Genomic DNA, 23693 nt, shown 5'->3' with positions numbered 1-23693 from the left:
TAAGTGTCAGGTGTCTGAGGCTGGATTTGAACTTGGGTCCTCCTGACTCCAGGGCCAGTGCTCTATCCACCAAAATTCTTAATTTCCAACAAACCTTTCTCTGTTACTCTTAGCAGTAATTATCAGTCTTCTGCTTATTTCCCAGTCTTGGTGATATTCTTCTCCCTCACTCCCCCCGCCCTTCCTATACACAATAGGCAGTCTTAAATGTTTGATGATGTTTGCCACTGGAACATCAGTATTAACACCCTTCCTAGAGTTTATGCTTTAGAATATATAGGGGAGATCATGTTGTAATTAGGTGTTTTTGTTACTTCAAGGAAAGAAATGCCATGAAATGGAGTCCTTGTTGGATCCATGCTAGGCCATTTCTTTTGAGCTATTCTATAAAGTGCCGGTATAGTGTCCCATATTGGGGGTGGGGAGTTAGGGGTGAGATATTCATTTAAAACAAGAAACATTTAGAACAACTAGATGTTATTGGAGAAAGAATTTGTCAAAGATACTGGAATGTTAAAAATTGTTATTGGAAACAATAGGTGATAATGGATCTCTAGTAAACACTGTGTTTAGTTTTGTATAATTTAAAAGATGCATTTTTGTTGAGACATATGAGCAGCCTTTGTGTATCCATTGGTATCCATGGAGTATCAGGAGAACTAGAGGGAGGGCCGAGCCTGATGAGTGTCCTGAGATCTGTGGAGGATCCCACAAAAGATGTTCATAGGATGAGAAGGCATGCAGAAGTTTGGGTGTGCATCATTGGAGGGGAAAGTACCCACGCTGATGACTTCATAGTTCCACATATCTAAATATTCATAGGTTCGTTGATTTAAGAAATAGAAGAGATCATCTAATTATTGAAGTAAGGCTAAGAATGTTGCTTGCTAGAAATCAATTAGCAGCTGTTGTTTCTAATAAAAATGATATAATCTCAATATTCTTGACAAATTTTCTTAAATAATATATCAATCCCTCCCCCCGAATTTTGCTAGTAAGGAAATTGGGGGCCTACAGAGGTTAAGTGACCTTTCAGTGATAAAATAAGGTAATAGTTACGGAAGCAGATTTGAACCCAGATCCTCTGACTCCCAATCTATTATTTCCACTGTACCACACTGCCTCTATACTGACTCAGCTGATTATATACTATTCCCTGCTTGTATTTTTCTGGAGGAGTCACATCAAGAATTGACATGTCCAAATCCTGCTAAACTAGTGATAATGTAATGACATTACCAAACCCAAATTGTGGCAACATTCCATAGACATTGAGTAGCAACCATTTTCTCATTCTTACATCAGCAGCATCACATTTTTAAAAGTATACTACCCTATAGTTTTATCAGTTCTCTTCTTATTCCCAGATGCACATGCTTTTCTCAACCAACATTTAAAGAATTTACATAGTTTTACAATGAACAAGTTTCATTACCAAAATTTAACGTTTCTGAAATAAGCCTTCTATAAAATGTAATTTAAGCTAAAATATGTATTTTAAAAGAGCAAAGTACATTTAATGATGGAATTGCCAGGGTGTTCAGCTGTTCATTTTCAATATTCTGTAATTAACAGCTGTCTTAATGAAAATTTGCTAAGTTATGTGATTTTCTTTGACTGTTTAGTGGTTTACAAGCACAGATGTCTAAAGCATATTTGTCTCTAAACTATCCAGCATAACTATTGGCTTGAAAAATTAGGCTTATTAACAACAACACATGCCTTAGCATTTTTTTGAGCTACATGTATTAGTTTAAATTAAATTATTTAAATGATTGGCTGACAACTGGGTTTATATAGCTTATTTTTACTCCAAAAGATTTTATAAGTATTAAATATAATTTAGGGAGAATCTCATTAATTTTATGTGATCAAAATTAAATAATATTTTGGTTTCTATCAACAAGTGACTTACATATAAAAGTTCAAGTGGGTATGTTTTCTGTCTCTTCACAGCGTTATAGAATTGTTTTTCTAATGGCTGATTGAAATGGAAAGCATAATTGCATAATGTTTTTAAATGACTAACATGTTTGCATTTTTATTTAGGAACAGATGTTGTCATTGTCAAAAATGGAAGAAGGATATGTGGGACAGGAGGTTGTTTAGCCAATGCACCTTTGCATCAGAACAAAAGCTACTTCGAATTCAAAATCCAATCCACAGGTTGGTTAAGTTGTATTCTATGGAAAGCCCTAAATATTGAGAATAATTATCAATGTAGGCAATAGAGGATTTTTTTTTTGGCCTGTAGGATGAGTACATTGATCATTTTCTTTGATCAGGGACATGGTAAAGGTAAACATCAGGTTTATAAAATGCTTTCCGCACAACCATAGGGCATGAAATAGTCCCATTTTACAGATGTGGTAATGTCATACTTTTGTCACTGAATACAGTGACCCTCATGAACCTAAGTAGGACTTAACTTTTTGCAGCTCTTGTTAAAATACCCTAAAACAGTCAATTTAGGATTATGACAGAATTTGGAAAACTTCATCTCTCAGTATAGGGTTTGGTTTTTTAAAATTTCAAACTACTTTTACCTAAATAATTTTCATTATGGCTATAGTGACTTACAACAGTATTGTACTTGGAGAAGGGCAGCATGATTAACATTTTCTATTAGTCTTTAAGTTCTCTTGGACCTCTTATTTAAATTGGATCTTTGATCACATGCTATATAATTCTGCTCCCAGTCACAGGTTGTATATGTATATATCACAGAGATAATTGTCTGATGTTTGTTTTCAAAAGTTATTTTAAGATAGGGAATTCTTTTTTTTATTTTAAAAATTATATTTTTTTCCAATTACGTGTAAAAACAATTTTTAAAGTTCTTTTTTTAAAAAAAATTTTGATTTCCAAACTCCTCTCTCCCATCCCACTTCATTGAAAAGGCAAGCAGTTTGATGTAGGTTGTATACATCTTATGAAACATATTTCCATATTAGTCATGTTGTGAAAAAAAAACAGACCAAAAAAACCCCCCACACACTCAAAAAATAAATTAAAAAAGTATGCTTTGATCTGAATTTAAATTCCACAAGTTCTTTCTCTGGAGATGGATAGCATTTTTCATCACAAGTGCTTTGGAATTATCTTGGATCTTTGTGTTGCTGAGAATAGCTAAGTCTTTCATGCTTGGTCATTGTACAGTATTGCTATTGCTGTGTAGACTGTTCTCCTGGTTCTGCTCATTTCACATTGCATCAGTTCATGTAAATCTTTCCGGGTTTTTCTGAAAGCATCCTGCTCATTGTTTCTTATAGCAAGTATTCCGTCACAATAATATACCAAAACTTGTTGAGCTGTTCCCCAGTTGATGAGCATCCCCTCAATTTCCAAATCCCAGCCACCACAAAAAGAGCTGCTATGAATATTTTTGTACAAATAGGTTCTTTTCCCTTTTTTCATCTCTTTGGGAAACAGACCTAGCAGTGGTATTGTTGGATCAAAGGGTATGCATGGCTTTGCATGGCTTTATAGCCCTCTGGGCCTCCTTCTTTATTCTCCAGAATGGTTGAATCAGTTCACAACTCCATCAACAGTGTCCCAATAAAATATGGAATTCTTAGAGTGTATAAAATAAATCTAAATCTAGACATCATCTCTTTTTTAGGTTTTGTTTTGTCAGTTGGCTACTTGTGCCAAAATGCCTTTTACTCCTCACTTATCTCTTTTAATTAGATCTGTTTTGTTTTTGCTTTGTCTGAGATCATGATTGCCACCCCTACTTTTTTTTCACTTAAGCTGAAGCAAAACAGATTCTGCCCTAGCCCCTTATTTTAACTCTGTGTATGTCTTTCTGTTTTAAGGTGTTTTTTTTTTGTAAATAGTATATTGTAGGATTCTGATTTTTAAGCCCCTCTGCTTTCCATTTCTGTTTTATGGGTGAGTTCATCCCATTCATATTTCACAGGTATAGTTACTAACTATATTTCCCTCTATCCAATTCCCTCCCTCCCCATTTATGCTTCTCTTTCTCCTTTTGCCCTGTCTTTCCTCAAAAGTGTTTTGCTTCTGACCACTGCCTTCCCCAATCCACCCTCTGTCAGGCTCCCTCCTTCTCTTTTCCCTCTCCTCTCCTCTCTTACTTCCTTGTAGGGTAAGGTAGATTTCCAAATCTGCATATGAGTGGGTATATTATTTCCTCTTTCAGATAATTCCAATGACAGTAAGGTTCAAGCATTGCTTCCCCACTCCCTTATCTTTTCTTCCACTTAAAAGTTCTTTTGTGCTTCCTTTATGTGCAATAATTTACCCCATTATGCCTTTCTCTTCCCTCTTCTCCTAGTGTATCCCTCTTTCTTACCCCTTAATTTTGTTTTTTTGTATATCATCCTGTCACAGTCAATTCACCTCTGTGACCTCTGTCTATGTGTACTCCTAACTGCCCTAATAATGATAAAGTTCTAAGGCATTACAAGTATCATCTTCCCATAAAGAAATGTAAACATTTTCACCTTTTGCTGGGTAAGTGATTCTTGGTTGTAATTCTAGTTTCTTGGCCTTCTAGAAGATCATATTCCAAGCCCTCTGATCCTTTAAGGTAGAAGTCAGTGTTATCCTGACTGTGGTTCCACAATATTTGAATTACTTCTTTCAGCTGCTTGTAGTATTTTCTCCTTGACCTGGGAGCTCTGGAATTTAACTATAATGTTTTTGAGAATTTTTCCTTTTGGGATCTCTTTCAGGAGGTGATTGGTGGATTCTTTCAATTCTATTTCACCCTCTGGTTCTAAGTTATCAGGGCAGTTTTCCTTGACAGTTTCTTAAAAGATGAGGTCCAGGCACTTTTTTTTATCAAGGCTTTCAGGTAGTCTAATAATTCTTAAATTATCTCTCAATCTATTTTCTGTTTGTTTTTTCAGTGGGATAGTTCACATTTTCTTCTATTTTGCAATTCTTTTGATTTTGTTTTATTGTTTCTTGGTGTCTCATGGAATCATTAGCTTCCAGTTACCCAATTCTGCATTTTAAGGAATTATTTTCTTCACTGAGCTTTTGTATCTCCTTTTCCATTTGGCCAGTTCTACTTTTTAAGGAGTTCTTTTCTTCAGTGAATTTTTGTACCTCTTTTACTACTTGGCCAATTCTGTTTTTTTAGGTGTTACTTTCTTCAGCATTTTCTTGTTCTTCCAACCTCTTGACTTTCTTTTCATAATTTTCTTACATCACTCTCATTTTTTTTCCAGGTTTTTCCTGTAGCTCTCTTACTTGATTTTTAAAATCTTTTTTGAGCTCCTTCAGGAATGCTTTTTGGGCTCATGATCAATCCACATTTTTCTTTGAGGCTTTGCGTCTTGCTGTTTTGACTTCGTTGTTTTCTATTGAGTTTGTGTCTTAATCTTCCTTGTCACCATAATAACTTTATATGGTCATGTTCTTTTTTTGTTGTTTGCTCATTTCCAGCCTATTTCTTGACTTTGAACTTTATATTAAAGTTGAACTCTGCTCCCAGTGTGTAGGAGGCACTACCCCAAATTTCAGGTTTCTTGTGCTGCTGTTTTCAGAGCTAGCTCTAGGGGTCTATAATGTTTTGGTTTTTCCAAGGTAGTATGATCTAAGGAGAGGTGTGCTTACTGCTCTTCTGGCCTGTGCTTTGGTCTGTGAACAACCACAAGTCCTCTTTTCACTCTGGACCGAGTTGAGGGTCCTTACCCTTGCTAATGTTCCTCCTCCCCCTGGGGCTGTGATCTGGAACTGCATATGGGCAGTGTGACAGTCCTGCACCCAGTGCCAGCAAAGGGTCCCCTGTAATCTCCATCTGACCAATTGTTGGTCTCCCTTACTGTCTGTGGGCTGACAGCTCCAGGGCTCAGTTGCCCAGAGAACCTGCTGCTGTCTTGCCAGGGGTGGCCTGTGCTGGACAGTTCTCTAGTATCCCAGTGAGAAGACCTTCCCTGCTGACTTTCCAAGTTGTCTTAGGCAGGAAAATTGTTTCACCCAGTCCTTTTGTTGGTTCTGCTACTGCAGAATTTATTGTGAGGTGTTATTTTAAAGTTGTTTGGAGGGGAATTTGGGAAAGCTCAGGCTAGTCCTTGCCTTTACTCCGCCATCTTGGCTTCACCTAGCTGCAAAATGCCTTTTACTTACTTGAAGCTAAGACTTATTTTGAAAATATTCAGTGTGTATTCAGATATCATATAACTCATTACATTCAAGGTATTAGGTACGATTCCATGCCATATAAACTTTGTAATTCATTCACCTCCTCCTCGTATATTAATACTTATTTCAATACTCTAAGCATTTGTGGTTTTGTTGACTGAATGCTCTGACCTGACACAGGTGTAACTCTGCCCATATATTGCAGTAGATGCCCTTTGTGCATTGCTGTGGCTGTAAAAAAACCTGTCTCCAGCCTTGTGGCCTTTTGAGCCTCTCCAAATTGAGGTTGATTCATAGATTGTAGACGTAGGATCCTTTGCCCATGCCAGTTTGGTAGACATGGCTAAAACAGCATGTGCTTAGTGTTTCAGAATTCAGTTATCTCTCTGATGCGTTGGGGTGAGATTTCAGTGGTGAGATGATAATATGCTGGGTGGCAAATATTATTTTACTATATACAGTAGGAGAAGGTGAGACAGGAACTAAGGATCAGAGGGGCAGAGCTTGAAACAATTCCAGGTTTGCTTGTTTTTTAACTGGTCTGAATGTTTGGTTACACTTCCTAGACCATTGGTTCTGAATCTGTTGGCCATGGAGCCATGGGGCCCTCAGAATTATTGTGAGGAGTTTTCAAAGCCGTATAAGAATTCAGCATTATCTTTTGTTTTAACCCAAATTTTCAATGATACAGGTTTATTTTTACATCTGCTTCATTTCCTAGTATATCTCTTTCCATCTCTCCAAATGCTATCCCTGGTTAATTCAATAAAAGCATTCACATTATATGCAGTGTTTGACACTCACAGTCCTCTGCCTTTATGAAGAAAGAAGGGAGATGCATTCTTCTGTCTGTTCTTTAGAGTTAAGCTTCTTGGTCATTATAATTTCACAACATTCATTTGAAATATTTTGTTGTTCTTTTCATTTACATTATTATGTTCATTGAGTCATTAGATGCATTGTTTCCTTATTTCTGCTGTCTTCATTCCAGTTAATGTAATTCTCTCCATGTGTATTCTTCATATTCATAATTTCTTACAGTTCTGTACTTTTATATCATATTTATATATGCCAAAATTTTTTTTAACCATTTCTCAGTCAATGGACATACACTGTTTCTAGTTCTTTGCTACCATAAAAAGTTAAGCATCATCATTTTGATCTTTATTTTAGTTCTAATATTATATGTAGTGTAGGTGCAGGTGCTATCGTGGAAGTCTGCAGAATTATTTTAAACTGAAAGGCTGAAAACCATTGTTTTTAACCACAGTACAAGCATTTTTTTTCTGATTTTTTTGTTGAATAGGTTTTTTGATACTTGAGATTTATTGAGATAATATATTGTTTAATTTTTCAAGATATTATTTCTTTCAGAATGAGTGCACCTGAAAATTTGACCCATTTCCACATTTTTATTCTTCAGTTCATTGAGTTATTTCTATTCTTATGTTCTTAGGGATCTGGGGCATTGGAGTTGCAACTCAGAAAGTTAATTTGAATCAGATTCCACTTGGCCGAGATGTTCATAGCCTTGTGATGAGGAATGACGGAGCCCTCTACCACAACAATGAAGAAAAGAATAGGTTGCCTGCAAACAGTCTTCCACAGGAGGGAGATGTAGTGGTGAGTTTCCTTATGAAATTTGTTTTCAAAATAATTATATTTGAATTACTTTTGAGATGGTTCATATTTTTTTTCTGAGGAGATTATATTTGAATGCCAATACTCAGTGATAGTCTAGCAACCTACGGCACCTATGCCAGAAATAGTAACTGTGCTGTTTACTCTTCTCCTGCTAACCTTACCCTGTTGCCTTTAAGATTACTCTTGGCCATGAGTCATTGGCACAAACTGCTCCCTGTTTGGGAGGATCAGTGGCAGGTTCTGACATGTATTGAATAGCCTTATCTGTCCCTGGCATTCTTGAAGGAAAGGAGCAGAACCTTGCCAGAAGATTTTACAAAGGTTGTACACCCTTGTGTTAGGGTGTTATATAAGTACTTCTGAGACTGGGAACTTGTTTAAGAAATATTTGTGTGATTTTGCTTTATTTGCATCTACAAGATTTTATTTAATTTGCTTAACTACCATCTTTTAGAGAATCATACTGGTTTACCAGAGAAATTGATCTTCATAGGATTAAAATTCCCTTCATCAAATTTTCAGAATTGTGTAAAAACATAGAATTATGATTTCAAAACTTGACTATATTTACAATTGTTTTGTTGTAAATACAAACCCAAACTATTTACTGTTGTTAGTGTTTTCTCTCCTTTACAACTATTTCTAGTTAATATTTGGTATAGATTGTTTTATAGTTTGGAGCTATTAGGAGCAGGCTCCCTAGAGCAGGGACACCCGTATTTAAAAAAGATTTAAGACCATCCTTGTATTTTGTGCTCTACTACAGTCATAAATATTAGCTTGATAGAAACATTTAGTAAACAAGGCAAAGTTTACAGCAAAGGCAATACAGGTAAAGTAAATTTAAGAAGAACAAAGTATGGAAACCAGTTTAGGGTAGATGCTGTTTACTCCATTTTGCTGTTAACTAAAAGCTGTTTTTAAGTCTTATAAAGGCTTTGAAATTCTTTTTTTAAAGAAAAAAGGTGGAAAAAAGGGTTTTTTTTTAAAAGAGATGGAAGGTTTTAACTATTTCTAAATATCTGCTTTTCCCAGTTTCCCCATTTAAATGTTATACAGTAATTGGTTCTGTGTTTGGGTTTCGTTTATCTAGATCATTGCCAGATGTCCACAGCATGGAACATCCTTTCTCAATTGGTTATTTTTTAGGAGACAATCTTGAAGTTAAATGGATACTGTCAACCTGTTTAGACTACAAAGATGAAGTTAAAACATAAGAAAGGGTAATAAGTAACAAATGTTTTTCTTTGTTGACTCATTGAACCTTATCCTTAACTTGGTCTTGCCCTCCTGTCTTTACTCCCTTGCCATGAAAGTCACGTTCTGAAGCTGCGCTGACTGACATCACAGACTGCCAGATTTAACCAGCCATTAGTGAGCCAATCAATACGATCAAATCAGACCTTGAGCTTTTGTGCCAGTTTGGATAAAAGGAGGACCAATGAAGATCAAGTGTGTGAAGGGTCAAGGAATTAGAGTAAAACATTTGTTACTTGTTATCCTTCCATGTTAGGGTAACTTCATCTTCATACCCTAAATGTTTGTAATAGTTAAGAACAAATTTTACCAAATTGCCAACAGTAGCATAGGAAAAGTAGAATGGATTGCAGGACCAGAAAAACATTTTCATATGTGGACAGTGTTTTAGCTTATGTACTTTGTTCTGCATCAAGTTCAAGAAAACTGAGCATTCTGTATCTGGCCAAATGAATTTCAGAAATTTATTTCTACGGTGTTCAGTCCTTAAGACCTCTGCTATAGGCACTCAAGGTGAGGTTCCTTAGGCTTATTGTTTTCTGTCTTGTGTATAATTTTTGAAGAGTAGAAGTTTTATTCTAAAAATGTGTTTTCAATTTCATTTTGAAGAATTTTTATTTATGATTAGCATTTATGTAAAATTTTCACCAAAAATTTCTATGTAATCGATGGTGAAGCTGAAGCGTATGGAGTGGAGCTGTTTTTTGTCAGTGATGTCAGTGTCAAAATGCTTATAGACAGAGAACTGATTTAGATAAATACAAAGGTTCTGTTTTTATTTGGGGGAGAAGTGAGAGGGAATAAATAAATGCTTGTTAATTGAAAAATAATCATAATAATAATTTTTTAAAAGAATTGGCTTAGACTCAGAAATACACTTCTCACATTCTTATCCCCCTTTTTCCTATGGTGTTGTGATATTTGTTCTCACTTTATAAACTTGGGTTTGTGAGGCTAGCTCTCCAGATTCTGTTTATTTCTTAGCTGCTTTGCCTACAGTTAGGCAGTGCTGCCACCATGTGGACAGTGGTTTTATTGTGACCTCATTCTGAACAGCTAGGCTTCTTATACATGTAAAAAGAACGGTGTGCTTTTCCATTCAATTATGCTTTTTATATAAAAGTAGAATTCTTTATGAAAAAAAGTTAAATGTGACTGGCTATCTCTAGTTATTACTACTAATTAATCACATTTAAATAGGTTATGTGCAAACTAAAATTAAGTTTAATACATTCTCAGCATAGTACTGAGATACAATTAAGTATGTTTTTCACCAAGCAGTCACTGCTCACTCTGAGATTTGAGTGATAACACTTCTTTCTGCTGTACTTTGAGTCTCTTCACTTGGAGTTTGATTCCAGAAGCAGATTCCAGGGGTGGCAGAAGTCACAGTCTGCTTTTCCTTTGGCTGCTAGTCCTTGGTATACGGTCTGGATTAGGCAAAAGGTAGGCGGGGCCATGGCGTCAGCTTCTCGCACTGTAGGGCACCCACCATAGGATTCCCTTTAGGCAGCCCCACAAGACAACTGCCAATGTGTAATTTGGAGAGAAAGGCCATGAGGGGAGGGTTCTTTCTCGTGGTTTGCCAGGCAGATTTCCATTCCTGCCCCGACTCCCATCTGGTATTTGTGTTCTGAAGACAGTTGGTCGTTTATCAATTAGTTCTTCTCTCCAGAGGAGATAAATGACTTGTTTTTAAAGGGGACCATACCTCTTTCTTTTTAAAGGACCAGCATCTCTTTCCAATTACAAGAAATTCATGCTAATAAGAGCATAACTTGTAAAAACTTTTAATAACAGAAACATTTAAAGGAAGCATAAGGATTTTGAAAAAAGCTAAGACATTTTTTCCAGCAAATGTATTTAATCTACATTTAACAGGTAGTCATAAAAAAATCCCTTTTATGTGCATCATTTTAAATGAATTTACTTAGAAGAAAATACTTTTTAGTTACTCCTGTGATTATAGTTTTTCTGGAAACAAAGTTTAAGATAAAGTTTAATTTTTTCCTTTCATCTTCTAGGTAATTCCTGCTTTTTCTCTTTATAGCTTTAGAATTTTCCCAGCTTACTTTGAACCATATAAGCTTTGTAATAGAGGTGATCTTTCTGAAACTAATACTAATTTCAGAAGACCTGAATTCAAATTCCAGCTCTTATATTCACTATCTGTGTGACTCTGGGCACCTCTTGTGGCCTCAGTTTCCCTGTCCATAAAATGTCAGACTAGATGGCTTCTCATGTGCCTTCTGGTTCTGAAACGCTGATCCTGTGTTCGTAATTTTAATTCACTTTTATTTGATGTTTTAAACTTTACAGAGCACTTTCTTCATGATCACCTTATGAGGAAAGTTGTACAGTTATTATCAGCCAAGTTATATATATGAGAAAATTGTGTTAGTGACTTGCTTTGGGCTACACAGGCAGGAAACGTCTGAAGTTGAATTTTAGCTATCTCCCCTGGCTCGTCATGTCCTTCACTTTCCGCTATACCACGTTGCCTCTAAGCAAAAAGAAGCACCAGTGGATGTGTTAGTATAACAAATTGAGGTGCACAACAGCATTTGTAATGCTTTAAAAACATGAAGAGGTGATACACTACAATGGTGACAACCACAATGAGTATTGCCCACTGGAAATCATGGAAAGCACGGAAAGCAATTCATTTTCAGCTTGAATTAAAAAAGATCTCTCTACTTGTTTATTACTTTTATGTTATTTTTAAGAGTACAAAGCACTAAAAATTCACATTATGTAGCTACTTTGCTACAATTTAAACTGTGTATTTGATATAACTATTATGATTGTTTTGTGTTTTAAACCAATTTTAATGTAATCAACTTGTTTTATTCAAGTAGATAAATTTATTCTCAGACTTTGTAATCCCTAATGAAAGCATTAGTGATAGACTCTCTGGGCACGTGACTCTTTCTTGCCTGGTTTTTTGTATTTCTGTGCCTGCCTCCAACAAAGATGTAGTGTGTTTTCTGGAAGATGCATTTTTTGTGGTGATGAGAAAATACATCCCACCGCTTTCAGCTTGATTATAAAAGATATACTTGTTAGAGCTATTGTTTATTAAATATTGTCCATTAAAAGACTTTAAAAATTTCTGCTTTACTCCCTAGGGTATTACATATGACCATGTAGAATTGAATGTTTATTTGAATGGAAAGAACATGCACTGCCCAGCATCAGGCATACGAGGGACAGTGTACCCTGTCGTATATGGTAAGCTCAGAATCCAAATTTCCTTTCAGCTTTTTGTTGTCATTCAGTCTTTTCAGTCACTTCCAGCTCTTCCCGACCCCATTTGGGGTTTTCTTGGTGAAGATACTGGAGTGGTTTGCCATTTCCTTCTCCAGCTCATTTTACAGATGAGAAAACTGAGGCAGACAGAGTTAAGTGACTTGCTCAGGGTCACATAGTTAGTAAGTGAGGCCAGATTTGAAATCAGGTCTTCCTGGCTCTGGGCCCAGTGCTCTGTCCATTGTCACCTGCCTGCCCTTTTTGTTTAGCATTTGTATTAATTTTCATAACAGTTGTGTTTCATATGTATAAGTTGTATAAAGTATTCAGTAGAACATCTTGATAAGCATTTAAAGGATTTCATTTTTCTAGATTTGTTTTCTCTGTAGATTAAAAATAGATAATTCTCCTGCAGTATTTTCCAAGTACAGTAACTGTGCTTGAATTTATAATCAGATCCCCATATTTAATACCTCATATTCTTTTCTTATTTTTAAAGTCTAAAGGCATTTGTTAAATTATTAGTAAGAATGCAGCAGCCATTTTACAGGACCCTAATGATAAAATATTTGCACAGTAATTTGGGACAACCTCAGAACAAAGATTTTTTTTGGAACTGGGGGTGGGGCTTTCACATAGACAAGGCTGCAGTTACCAAATAGTCTCCTTGAGAGTAAATACAGGGTGTCCCAAAAATCTTTGTGCTTTAACATTGCTAGGACTTTTGGGACACTAATATAAATTTTTCTTGGAGAAACTAAGAAATTGAATGTTAGGTTACATTGGTTATTTTGTATTTGATAGCAAGGGAAATTGGTTTTTTTGCTCTAGCTTGTTGGATTCTTGGTTCACTGCGGTAGATCATGAGGTGACAGGCAGAAAGTGAAATTAGGAGATAGGATTCACTATTTCTACAAGTGTGCCTGTCCCTGTACTGCCTGTGGCTTTCTTACTTATCTAGATTTCGTGCATTCAGGAACATTATAATCACTCCAGGCATTTATGGGCCTTCCTTTGACCTCAGAGTGTGCTCAGAGTAAAGGATTCTTTTCTCCTTTCCCCTCCTTTTTCCTTTCCCCCTCCTCATTCTTTACTCATCCTCTCCCTTTCCCATCCCCTCCACTTCCCTCCCCCTCTCCCTGTCATCCTTCTCTCTTTCCCCTTCTGCCTTTCTCTTGCCCTCCTCATCTCTCCCCCCTGTTCCCCTTTCACTTTTCTCACTTCACTGGAGGGAATGAGAGGGGAGAGAAGTAAAGAAAAAAGACACTTAAGGATACCTTAAAATTCTTTTGCTTTAGAATCATAACCCCGTTCCTGAAGCATGAACCCTGTCACTGACAAGTGGTCATCCAGCTTCAGCCTCAGAACTTCCCACGTCAGGGTGTACACTGCTCCTGAGGCATCCCGTTACGGTTTTTAATGGGACATTTCTGTCCTTTCATTGAGCTGAAGGCTTCCTCCCTATCATTCTATTCATTAGCCCTCATTCTGTCTTCTGAGGCTGAACCAGTTAAGTCTAAATTCCCTTTCTTTGTGGCAGCCCTTCAAGTATTCCCGAATTCTTCTAACTGATCCTACACCCATCAGAGGAATCCCCACTACAGTCAAACAAGTGGTCAAGTCTTTTCTTGAAGATTCCAGTGAGAGGCAACTTGCCACCTCCCAAGGCAGCACATTTTGCTTTTGGATAGCTCTGATTGTTAGGAAATTGTTAGACCTCAAGCCGAACTTTGCGCCTTTGAAATTTCCATGCATTTCCTAGTACTGCCCTCTGAGGCCACACAGAAAAACTGTAATCTCTTTACCACAAGATAACTTTAAATATTTGAGGACAGCTGTCTTGTGTGTGTGCCCAGTCTTCTCTCCTGCAGGTGAAATATCCACATTTCTTTCCAATCTTCCATCTGCCATGGACTCAACCAGTTCTGGCTGCTGCCTCTGGAAGCGACATAGGAGAAATAAGGAGTTGGACAGTTCTGCTTTTTCTCTCTTGTTATCAGCACACCAAGCATCAGACCTGTCCCTTTTCCCCATTTACCCCATTAAAGCTTTAAAACAGAAAACCTGTCCTTCTATTATCCTCAGCTTTCCCCACCAAGGTCAATTCATTCTGAGCTTTGGCATTCCTAGCACTATTTTTATAGGGCCATGTCATTCATAATTTTATAAATTCATTCTCTGTTATCTGCTCTAACTTTCATCTGGTGTATATATCTTTTAAAAATCTAATTTGGTTGGTGAGTTTCCTATGCAACCGTATTTGTATCTTCAGACAGCTCCCATTTTTCTTCCTCAATATTGTTTCACATTGTGCTTTGAAAATTTCATTCTTGAGAGTTTTCTATCCCTCCTATACTAATTTCCCTTGTAGTATTTTAGTCCATTTAGTCTCTGTTCTTCCTCTTAACCTATGAAATCCATTTCCCCAAAATGTTGATTACGTGGGAGACTGTGCCTGATTTTTCTCTCCTTTATCACAAACTTTAGGATGGAATGATCACCCCCAAAGTTCCCTAGCAACAATTTCCTCTTTTTAAAATTAATATCTTTTGTTTCCACATGGCCTAAATTTCCACCTCTCTCATTTTCCCTTCTCCGTCCTAGAGAGCCATCCAGTTTCTCCATTTTAGGGAGCATTAGATCCAAAGTAGGATTACCCCTTGTTGTTTCCTCTGCTTTTTGAAAGATAAAAGTATATCAATAAAAGCACTTTTAGCAGAGACCAAGCTCCAGCAGATGTCTGAACAGTTGAAGCCCTCCATCACTATTATAGCATGCCTCTGTGTCAGACATGTGATCTGTTTTCTAAAGAATTCCTTTATTTCTCTTTTGTGTCCTAGTAGTCTGTAGAATACGGTGAAGGCAAAATTGCTTCTGTTCTCCCTCCGTTGAGCTTTACTTAAATGCTCTCCACCAAGTTTTCCCCTTCCTGGTCACTGAGTTTGATTTAATATATTTTAATATACATTCCAAATGTACAATACCCCTGCCTTTTTTCAGGTGTATTTACCCAGAGGCGTACGTAGTACAGTCATGGGTTTCATTCCACTGAATTTCAGTGGAACTTACGAAATAAAATTTGGTTTCTGTCAGACCTGCTTTCTCTTGTTACATTTCTGTGTAGACGTTTGAGGCCAACTGCTTTAATACTGACTAATTTCTGAGATTCTTTATCTCTTATGAACTTCTGTGTGTCCCAGCTACTCTTCATCCTTCATCACATCTCTTCTCTTGGGCCTAGCTTTCCCCTTCTCCTATCTTTTCCATTTTAAAGCTATTTTATTAGATCTGCAAGATACCAGACAGATACATTCTTATTAGTCTCATCATTCCAGCCTGTCATTGTCTTTCCAAAAATGTGCTGCCCAGAACTCATTGAAATCATTTGTTATTGAGTTTTCAGAAATCAATTTACTAGGAATCTCTGTCTCTCTTGAAAAGGCTTCTCTTCTGCAGTTTAAAACTTTAGCGTCACATCTATCCTTTCTCTGAATTATTGATGGAAAATACAAGTAGACTGTATGGATATAAGCCTCAGGATTTTTTTTTAAACACCAACAAAGAAAGCTGCCTCTTTCTCTCTTCCTTATTCCTTCCTTCCATTCAGCACTAGAGATGGAGCCCTGTTATAGAAACCATAATCCTAAATGGGTAATGTTTTTAAAATGAACTATAGTCTTAAACAACATCAGTTGAGGTTATCATGAAATTGGAGGGACTGTACCTTGTGGAACTTAAAATACAGATAGGTTCCAAAAGGTTTTAGAAACATGGATTTTAGAGTTATGGCAGGTTAAGTGAACATCAGAAGGACTGAGAGTCCCTAACCTTCTGAGGTTAAAATAATGGGAGAAAACTACCATGCTCCTCAACACTTCCCCTTTCACATTCCCTGAATGTCCTTTGGTGCCATTTAGCTGCATGAGAACACTGGGAAGGACAGACCATGGTCTTAGCAATATGTTTTTTTCTTATGGCATTGAAAGGCAGTTCTTAAGATTGCAGGAGTCTTGATGACTGTCATTTTGAACCCATAATTCTTGGCCTAGTTACAAAAACCAAGTCAAATATTATAGTGGGCCATCTTGACTGAGGAAACAGTAAAGCGTGCTGTGAGTAAACTATTTGGGTGGTAAGTTTTTTGTCACTGTTTTACAACTCAAGGTAATAAAGAATAGTGGAAGGAATTCTTGTTTGAGCATGAGGAAACTTGGGTTCTATTCCACTGACCTTGGAGAAGTCACTGAATTTTTTGGGGCCTCAGTTTTCTGATCTGTAAAATGAAGGAATTCAATTTAATGATATCTGAAGTCCTTTCTAGCTTTGCCTCCCTGCAATTCTATGTTTGACTTATCTCTCATCATTGCCTCAAATGAAATTGCTTCTTATCTCATTTAAAACATGGCCACCAGGGCTCTGACTATCAGCTATGAAAATAGCTCTGTTCTTCCCCCTTTCCGGATGCTGGGCCTCTCCTGCTAACCAATTTCAGCTAGTACATCAGCTTCACATCATCCGTTTTTTTGTACCCTATTTGTTATCTCAGAAGGTGGAAGCCATTTTGACCCTTGGACTGATTCTAAGTACTTTTTTTCATGGCCAGTTATGAAAAAGAAGTCTATAAAAAGACCTGACAGTGAATACTAATAAAACCAAGTTCAGATGCATAAGTTGAAATTAATATGAATTCAGCTTAATTTTAAAGAGTGTAACAGTTTTTCAGCAGAGATACATAATGTGTTTTCCATGTGCTGTGTGTAGAATTCATAGCATAGATAATGAGTCCAGGCTTCACATAGTGTTCTGCAACAACTAGTTGTATAACATACCTTGGACAAGTCACCAAGACTTCTCTGGACTTCATTGTCACAGTCTTTGTAAAATCAAGATGTTTCCCCTCACTTGCCTCATAGGACTTTTTTGAGGATAAAATGAAACCATATATGTGAAAGTTCCTCGGTGTTTAATGTCTTATCTTAGCTGCTTTAATAATAATAATTAATTAAGGTTAATATTATTGTCGTTTAAGTGATTAAGACAAGATGTTTTCCTAGTCCTCAGGCTTAGAACCTCATAGTGGTTTTCACTCACTGGCCACTGTGGGCTCTACATCCAGACAGCCTGTGTCCTGGGATTTCGTTTCTTTGGTCCCTTGCTCCATCCTTACTTTTCTGTATGTTGCCTGAACTGTAGTTTAGTCCCCATCAACCCTCACTGGACCATTGTTGTCATCTCCTAACTGTTCTTTTCCCTCTCAGCTGATCGTACACCCCACTGCTGCATTGAAGTTCTTCATCTACAGCTTTGGCCAAATCATTTCCGTACTCAGAAATTATCAGTTACTTCCAATTGATACTTGTTCATTTGGATTCAGATTCTTTAAAGTAACATTCAAGTCTCAGCCTAACTTGTCAGCATCATTTCACACTATTCTTCTTCATACACCTCGTACGTTAGCTGATTACTTGGTCTTCCCTGAACACACTCAGTATTTTCCCATGCCCTTGCCTTTACCTACTTCTTTCCTCAGAAATGTCCTTCTCTTTGTTTCTGCCTATTAAATCCTATTCATTCTTGCTTGAATCCTAACTCCCCCATAAAACTTGCCCCAGTCCCTCTCACTGGAAACTTCTCTGTCTTCTTTGACCTTCCCCAGCACTTTGTTCATGCCTCTCTTCTGTCCATATCTCCTGAGTGGGGCATAGACTTCCTCAGCGCAGAGACAGTGTCTGGTTCATCTTGTAACTCCCAAAGGAGACCGCACGGTGCCTTTCTCACTAAGTGTTAGTTAAGTCAAAGTTAAAAATGTAATCTGAATTCTCCTTCCTCAGGAAATCCAAGTTTATCTTGATGTTTCTAGCATGAACTATCATGTTCTTGTATGAATTATACTGCTGTTCCATTTGAGAAATTTGACAAAGTTTTATATACTGTAAACTGTACACAGTGTTATCCTGGACACTCAGTAAGACACAAAGGTTTTTTTTACCGTCTGGCCCCTGCCCTCGTGGAACTTAAAGTCTAGCAAGCAACATATGACACACACATAATATTTCACAAAACAAGCCAGATGACCAGAGCTTAAACCCCACCTCTAATCCTAAGGACATCTGTGAAGTTGGGCATCACTTACCCTCACTGGACCTCGGCTTTCTCATCTAGGGGGTTCAGCTTAGTGGCCTCTGAGGTCCCTTTCCAAACTCTAAGTCTGTGATTCTTTGAAGTCATTACCCACAAGGAAGCTCAAAGAAGGCTTCCTGGGTGGAGCAATGTTCTGTTGGGCTTTAAAATATGAGTGGGAATACAGTGAAGGAAAAGGTGGGAAGGGAGGGAGGGCAGCATTCCAGACAAGGAAGTATGGGGTGCCAAGTGGATTAACAGGAAAAAAAATAAAGCTTTACCTTAATGCGATGGAACAAAATCATAGTGTAAGTAAGCAGTGCTTCACAAAGAATTTCACTTCATTAGATTAAGTTAGTATAATTAATAGTCACTCAGCATCCTCCCTTGAACCTTCTGATTTGAAGAGCAGAGGCTTACTCTGTTAGTAATTTAGCCCACTCTTTCATCTTGAAAAGAGACCTGGAGAGTCTTCCTAAAGACAGAGTTTACATTTAAGTTATTGGCCTGGTGATATTTCAGAATTCTTAATCTTACCTAGAATGAAGAGACACAGTGTGGTGTGGTTAAGCTCTGGAATTGGAGGCAGGAAGACCTGGATTCAAATCCTCTCTCAGACCAGCTGTGTGACACTGGGCAAGTCAGTTAGCTACCCTGGACCTCCCTTTCCTCATTTGTAAAATGAGAGGGTTGTATTCTATGGCTTCTGAAATCCCTTCCAGCTCTAATTCTATGTAAAATCCTATGAAACAGTGATATACCACTGATTAAATACCAGCCGACATCTGCATTGACAGGTTGGATAGTAGGTAAATCAGTTAGTAAACATTTAGTAAGCACCCTGTGTGCTAGGCACTGTGCTATGTTACTGTGTGAGTTTAAAAAAAAAAATTATAATTGCCCACTTACTAGAAAAAAAGGAGCCTTCATCAAAAACAAAACTATGCACATGGACATCCCACCTGCCTTTTTAGAAGGCTTCTTTTAAAGTTTTCAGTGCCATGATTGCAATACAAAGAGTGCATATTCTTTTTTTGTTTGTTTTTTGTTTTGCTTTGTTTGGCAAGGCAGTTGGGGTTAAGTGACTTGCCCAACAGCTAATAAGTGTCAAGTGGCTGGTCTAAGACCAGATTTGAACTCAGGTCTTCCTGACTCCAGGGCCTGTGCTCTATCCCCTGCGCCACCTAGCTACCCCTGCATATTCTCCAAATGACAAATTTGATCATTGTTAGAGTTGACAAGTTCTGTGGATTCTGCCTCCAGGTTATCTGCCAAATCTACCCTTTTCCAGTCCTGCAGCCATAACTTAGTATAAGCCCTCATTAGGCCTTATCCATCCTTTTTTGTGTGTGTATGTGGGTGTTTTGGGTTTTTTTGGTGAGGCAGTTGGGATTAAGTGACTTTCCCAGAGTCTCACAGCTAGTGAGTGTTATGTGTCTAAGGCTGGATTTGAACTCAGCTCCTCCTAACTCGGGGCCAGTGCTCTATCCATTGCACCACCCAGCTGCCCATATTTCTAAAGTGTAGGTCCGACTGTGTCACTTTCTGATGAAAAAGCTTCAGTGCACTTTGTTTGTCTCTAGGATAAAATACAAACTCCTCTATTTGGCCATGAAAGGCCTTGATTGTTTACCTCCAACCTCTCTTTGCAGACAGATTTCCCACAATCCCACATATTATATATTCCAGTCAAACTGCCCTGCTTGACATTACCAGACATGACATTCCATTTCCACCTCTCTGCCTTCATGCAGAGCCCCACCTTGTGCTTCAAATTATTTTGTATTTATTTGTTATACATATATCTGTGGTATGTGTTGTGCCCTCCCTTCCACCCAGTATTGTTTGCTTCTTGGAGAGCAGCTTTTTTGTGCTTATTTTCCCAGCACCTAGAATAGTAGCTGGCATGTGCCATTGTAAGCACCTGCTGAATCACATAGTGGCATATTTACTGTTCTTTATTGAACACATAATGCATTTTTCTACTAGTTTATTAACTAGCATATTAAGTGTGTTAGGTAAAAATGTATCTTAATGTAGTTAAACAAAATTGCACTCATTTATATCAGTTTTATTAGCTTTGAAGTAACCTTTAACCTTTTAGCTTAAGAACATTTTGTTGTTACTATACTGTTATATGAGAGAGGACATGTTGTTAAGACCAGTCAATGTCTTAAGCCCTTATTCAATGCCGAAAAAGTAGGAAAATTCCAGTCTCGGGCATAATTCTTTTCTTCATTGTTAAGTCATGTAGAACAAAGTATTTTTTTAACGATCACTGATGTTTTCAAGAAACTTCTCCACACATAGAAATGAAAATAAATCTTAACATGTGGAACCTTAAAGAAATGAGTTAATGATAATTTTGGAGTCTGATCTTTTCTTTTTGTTATTTTTCTGTTTTCTACATTTTCTCAACACATTAAAAACAAATTTGAATCAGATCTTGGCCTTGTTAGTCTGTGTTTCTCTAACAGGGAGGTGAAGAGAGGGAAAGTTTAGTCATAGGCTCTTGGAATTTCAGAGTTGAAATCCTGTTTTGTTGTTGTTGAAATCCATAATGACCTTATAGGATTTTCCAGTCACAATGACAGATGTTGATTGAATACTCACTCTCTGCAGTTCACCATATGTGGCAGGCTGAGAAGTTACAGAAGGGCAGTTCAGCATACTTGTACTGGCAGAGAATCATAGCTGAGAAAAAAGAAACCAGCCCAGATTCCCCATGCATGCCCCCAGGTGGAAAGGCACAGATGGGAGTCCAAGGGAGAATGGAGGAACATGTCTGGAGCACAACAACTGGGTTTATATCATCGTGGCTGGCCAAATTATTGACATATAGAGAAATCAGCAAGTATCCAGTTGTTAGAAGACCTAAAGCTCATAAAGAATTTTAATTTGAGGCAATAGCTGGTTAAATGCCATAATAGGGTACTCAGAAAGAGAATTATAGACAAGTAATGTTTGGGAATATCTTTAGTGCCATTTAAAGGGGTAATTTTGTAAGCAAGTAGTCCAGATGTATGGTGGTAAGGAAAAGGACTAGAACTGTGGAATTAGAGAAGGCCAGCCCGCAAAATATTATCAAGGATGAGGCAGAGTTAGTGATACAGATATGCTTTGGAATCGAGGTGAATCTGCCTTATTTGTTGATAATATTTTACACACATTTGTGGCCCAGGTAAGCATTCAGGCAGCAACCGCATATACAGTCAACGACAGGTTGCACGGATTTTTGACAGATGGCTTGGTTATCCTTGGGACTTAGTTGTCTCTGTTCTCTCAGGTAGGATTTTCCCTGTCTTTTGGAACCAGTGCAGCTTCCTGCCAGCTACGTACCAGTATGGTCACTTTTTTCCCAGTGCATTATTGCTAACTGGTGTCTAACTCAAGAAAGAGCCTGTATCAAAGGAAATAAGAAAAATGTTAGAATTCATCACTTTGACCTCCTTTGACTGCTTTTCTAGCTTTTTGTCTCTGATTTCTTCTCATCTGATCTCTCAGATGAAACAAAGAAAGTCTCAAGTAGATTTTACACTTAAACTTTTTTTCCTGTACTAATGCTTTCTCCTGTTATCTTGGATAATTAAGAGTTGACTATATATTTATCTTCATTTTATGTGGGATTAACTTAAATCAGATATACTTTTTTTTTTTTGCTTTTGTGGCATAGGACTAGTAATTCCAAAAAGAGTGGTTTGTATTATCCTGTTCCTTTGAATCTGTTAGATTAGAACCATAAAGAAAACAACATTTTAAGAGATTTTTGGAGCAGTGTCTATCAAGTTGACACTTTTATCTATATTAATTTAATGACAAGGTCACTGGAAATAAGCACAGTGACATATAAATGTTTCATAATATGGGTCAGAACAGTGAATATTTGTACTTTACTCAGTAGCTAAAGCTATCATTGTTCTTTTTTCACCAATAAAGGTTTTCAGTGAATTTAACTTACTTCTGAAAATCAGCCCAAAAGCATTTGTCTTTGGAGTGCAAGAATGAGAGCTTAAATTAGATTTGTGTGAAATACTTTTCTGTGTTTTGGAGAAACATAAAAGTAATTCCATCCCAAGAGCTCTATGTGCTTGTATGATAGCAAAGTGCTTTGAGATTTAGAATGTTAAACCTGATATTGTTCATTTAGAATTAATTTTATAAGCAGTCACAATGAATAAATTTTTCCTTGCTGTAAATTCTGCTTCTTAGGTTGTCTGTGTTGGGATAAAAATGTGTAATTATTTGATCCTCTTTTAGCCCCCTGATACAAGTCTTCATCTTGGGGTAGGGATGGCTCTGTGTCATTGACAGTTATGTAAGAAGAGCATAAACCCTGAAGTTTTACCAAGGTGGAAAAGCTTTAAGTGGAAGGGTCCAATGACAGATTAGATTGGGTGTGGCTGCTGTTCCAAAAGGCTCCTCACCAAATGGCTAGCCACTGCCACCAGGGGATTGAAACCCACAAAGGCATTTATATTTACTAAGATGTAAAGGTACTGTGATCTGCTTGTATTGAAGTGCCCATGCCAATGAAATCACGAGCTGTTGAAGTAAAATTTTGTGGCATACTTTTTTTGGAACAGAGGTCTAGACTGATAATTTCTTTAGGATAGGGAGAACCTAATGAGAAAATCCCTACCAGTGCATATTGGCAACTGTTCTGCAAGTTATGGTCTTAGCCAATTGCCTGAAGCACTAACCCTGCATCACCAGCTGCCTTGCACATATTTTAAACAGTATGTCTTGGAGGCATCTCAGATTCAGCATGCCTCAAACAGGATGGATTCTTTATATTTCCCCCAACTCCACCCCTTTTCCAAAATTTTGTCTTTTTGTTAAAGGGATTATCTTTCAGTCTACCAAGCTTGTCATCTTGGTGCTATATCCTTCAGTCCTCACATATCCAGACATCGTCAGATCTTGCTGTTTCTACGTCTACAACACCTCTCATCTGACCTCTTTCTACTAACACACAGTTACCATCCTAGTCCAGGCCTTACCACCTCTCAGCTGAACCCGTGCAATGGCCTTGGAATTGGCCTCAGGTTTCTTTCCACTTTAGTCCATCCTCTACAGTGTTGCTTGTGAAGTGGAGATCTGACCATGGCACTCTTTTTTTTCAGTAAACTCTAGTAGCTCCCCTATTGCCTCTAGAAATAAACATAAACTCTGTTTAGCTTTTAAATAAAGCTCTTCCCAACCTTTCTGCGCCCAATTATCCAGCCTCATTGTACTCCCCTGCCTGCTGGTAAGCCAAACGGGCCTTCTCTCTGTTCCTCACACAGCTCTCCAGCCCCCTCCCAGTGCTT

At 37.5% G+C, this 23693-nt stretch overlaps 1 protein-coding gene across 1 annotated transcript in view; it reads left to right on the top strand.

The window, feature by feature from the left end:
* Positions 1-23693, top strand: part of SPRYD7 (SPRY domain containing 7) — a 28687-nt gene that overhangs the window by 1689 nt on the left and 3305 nt on the right. Inside the window, exons 2-4 of the mRNA XM_020993680.2 lie at positions 2050-2166; positions 7571-7737; positions 12144-12246. Of these exons, the coding sequence (XP_020849339.1) occupies positions 2050-2166; positions 7571-7737; positions 12144-12246 (387 nt within the window). The remainder of the gene's footprint in view (positions 1-2049; positions 2167-7570; positions 7738-12143; positions 12247-23693) is intronic.

Source organism: Phascolarctos cinereus, unplaced genomic scaffold, assembly GCF_003287225.1.
Source record: "Phascolarctos cinereus isolate Bilbo 61053 unplaced genomic scaffold, phaCin_HiC Scaffold_726;HRSCAF=1367, whole genome shotgun sequence".
In the NCBI taxonomy this organism is placed as follows: Eukaryota; Metazoa; Chordata; class Mammalia; order Diprotodontia; family Phascolarctidae; genus Phascolarctos; species Phascolarctos cinereus.
Note: the sequence above shows the minus strand (reverse complement) of the source record. Positions and strands in the feature narration are given on the sequence as shown.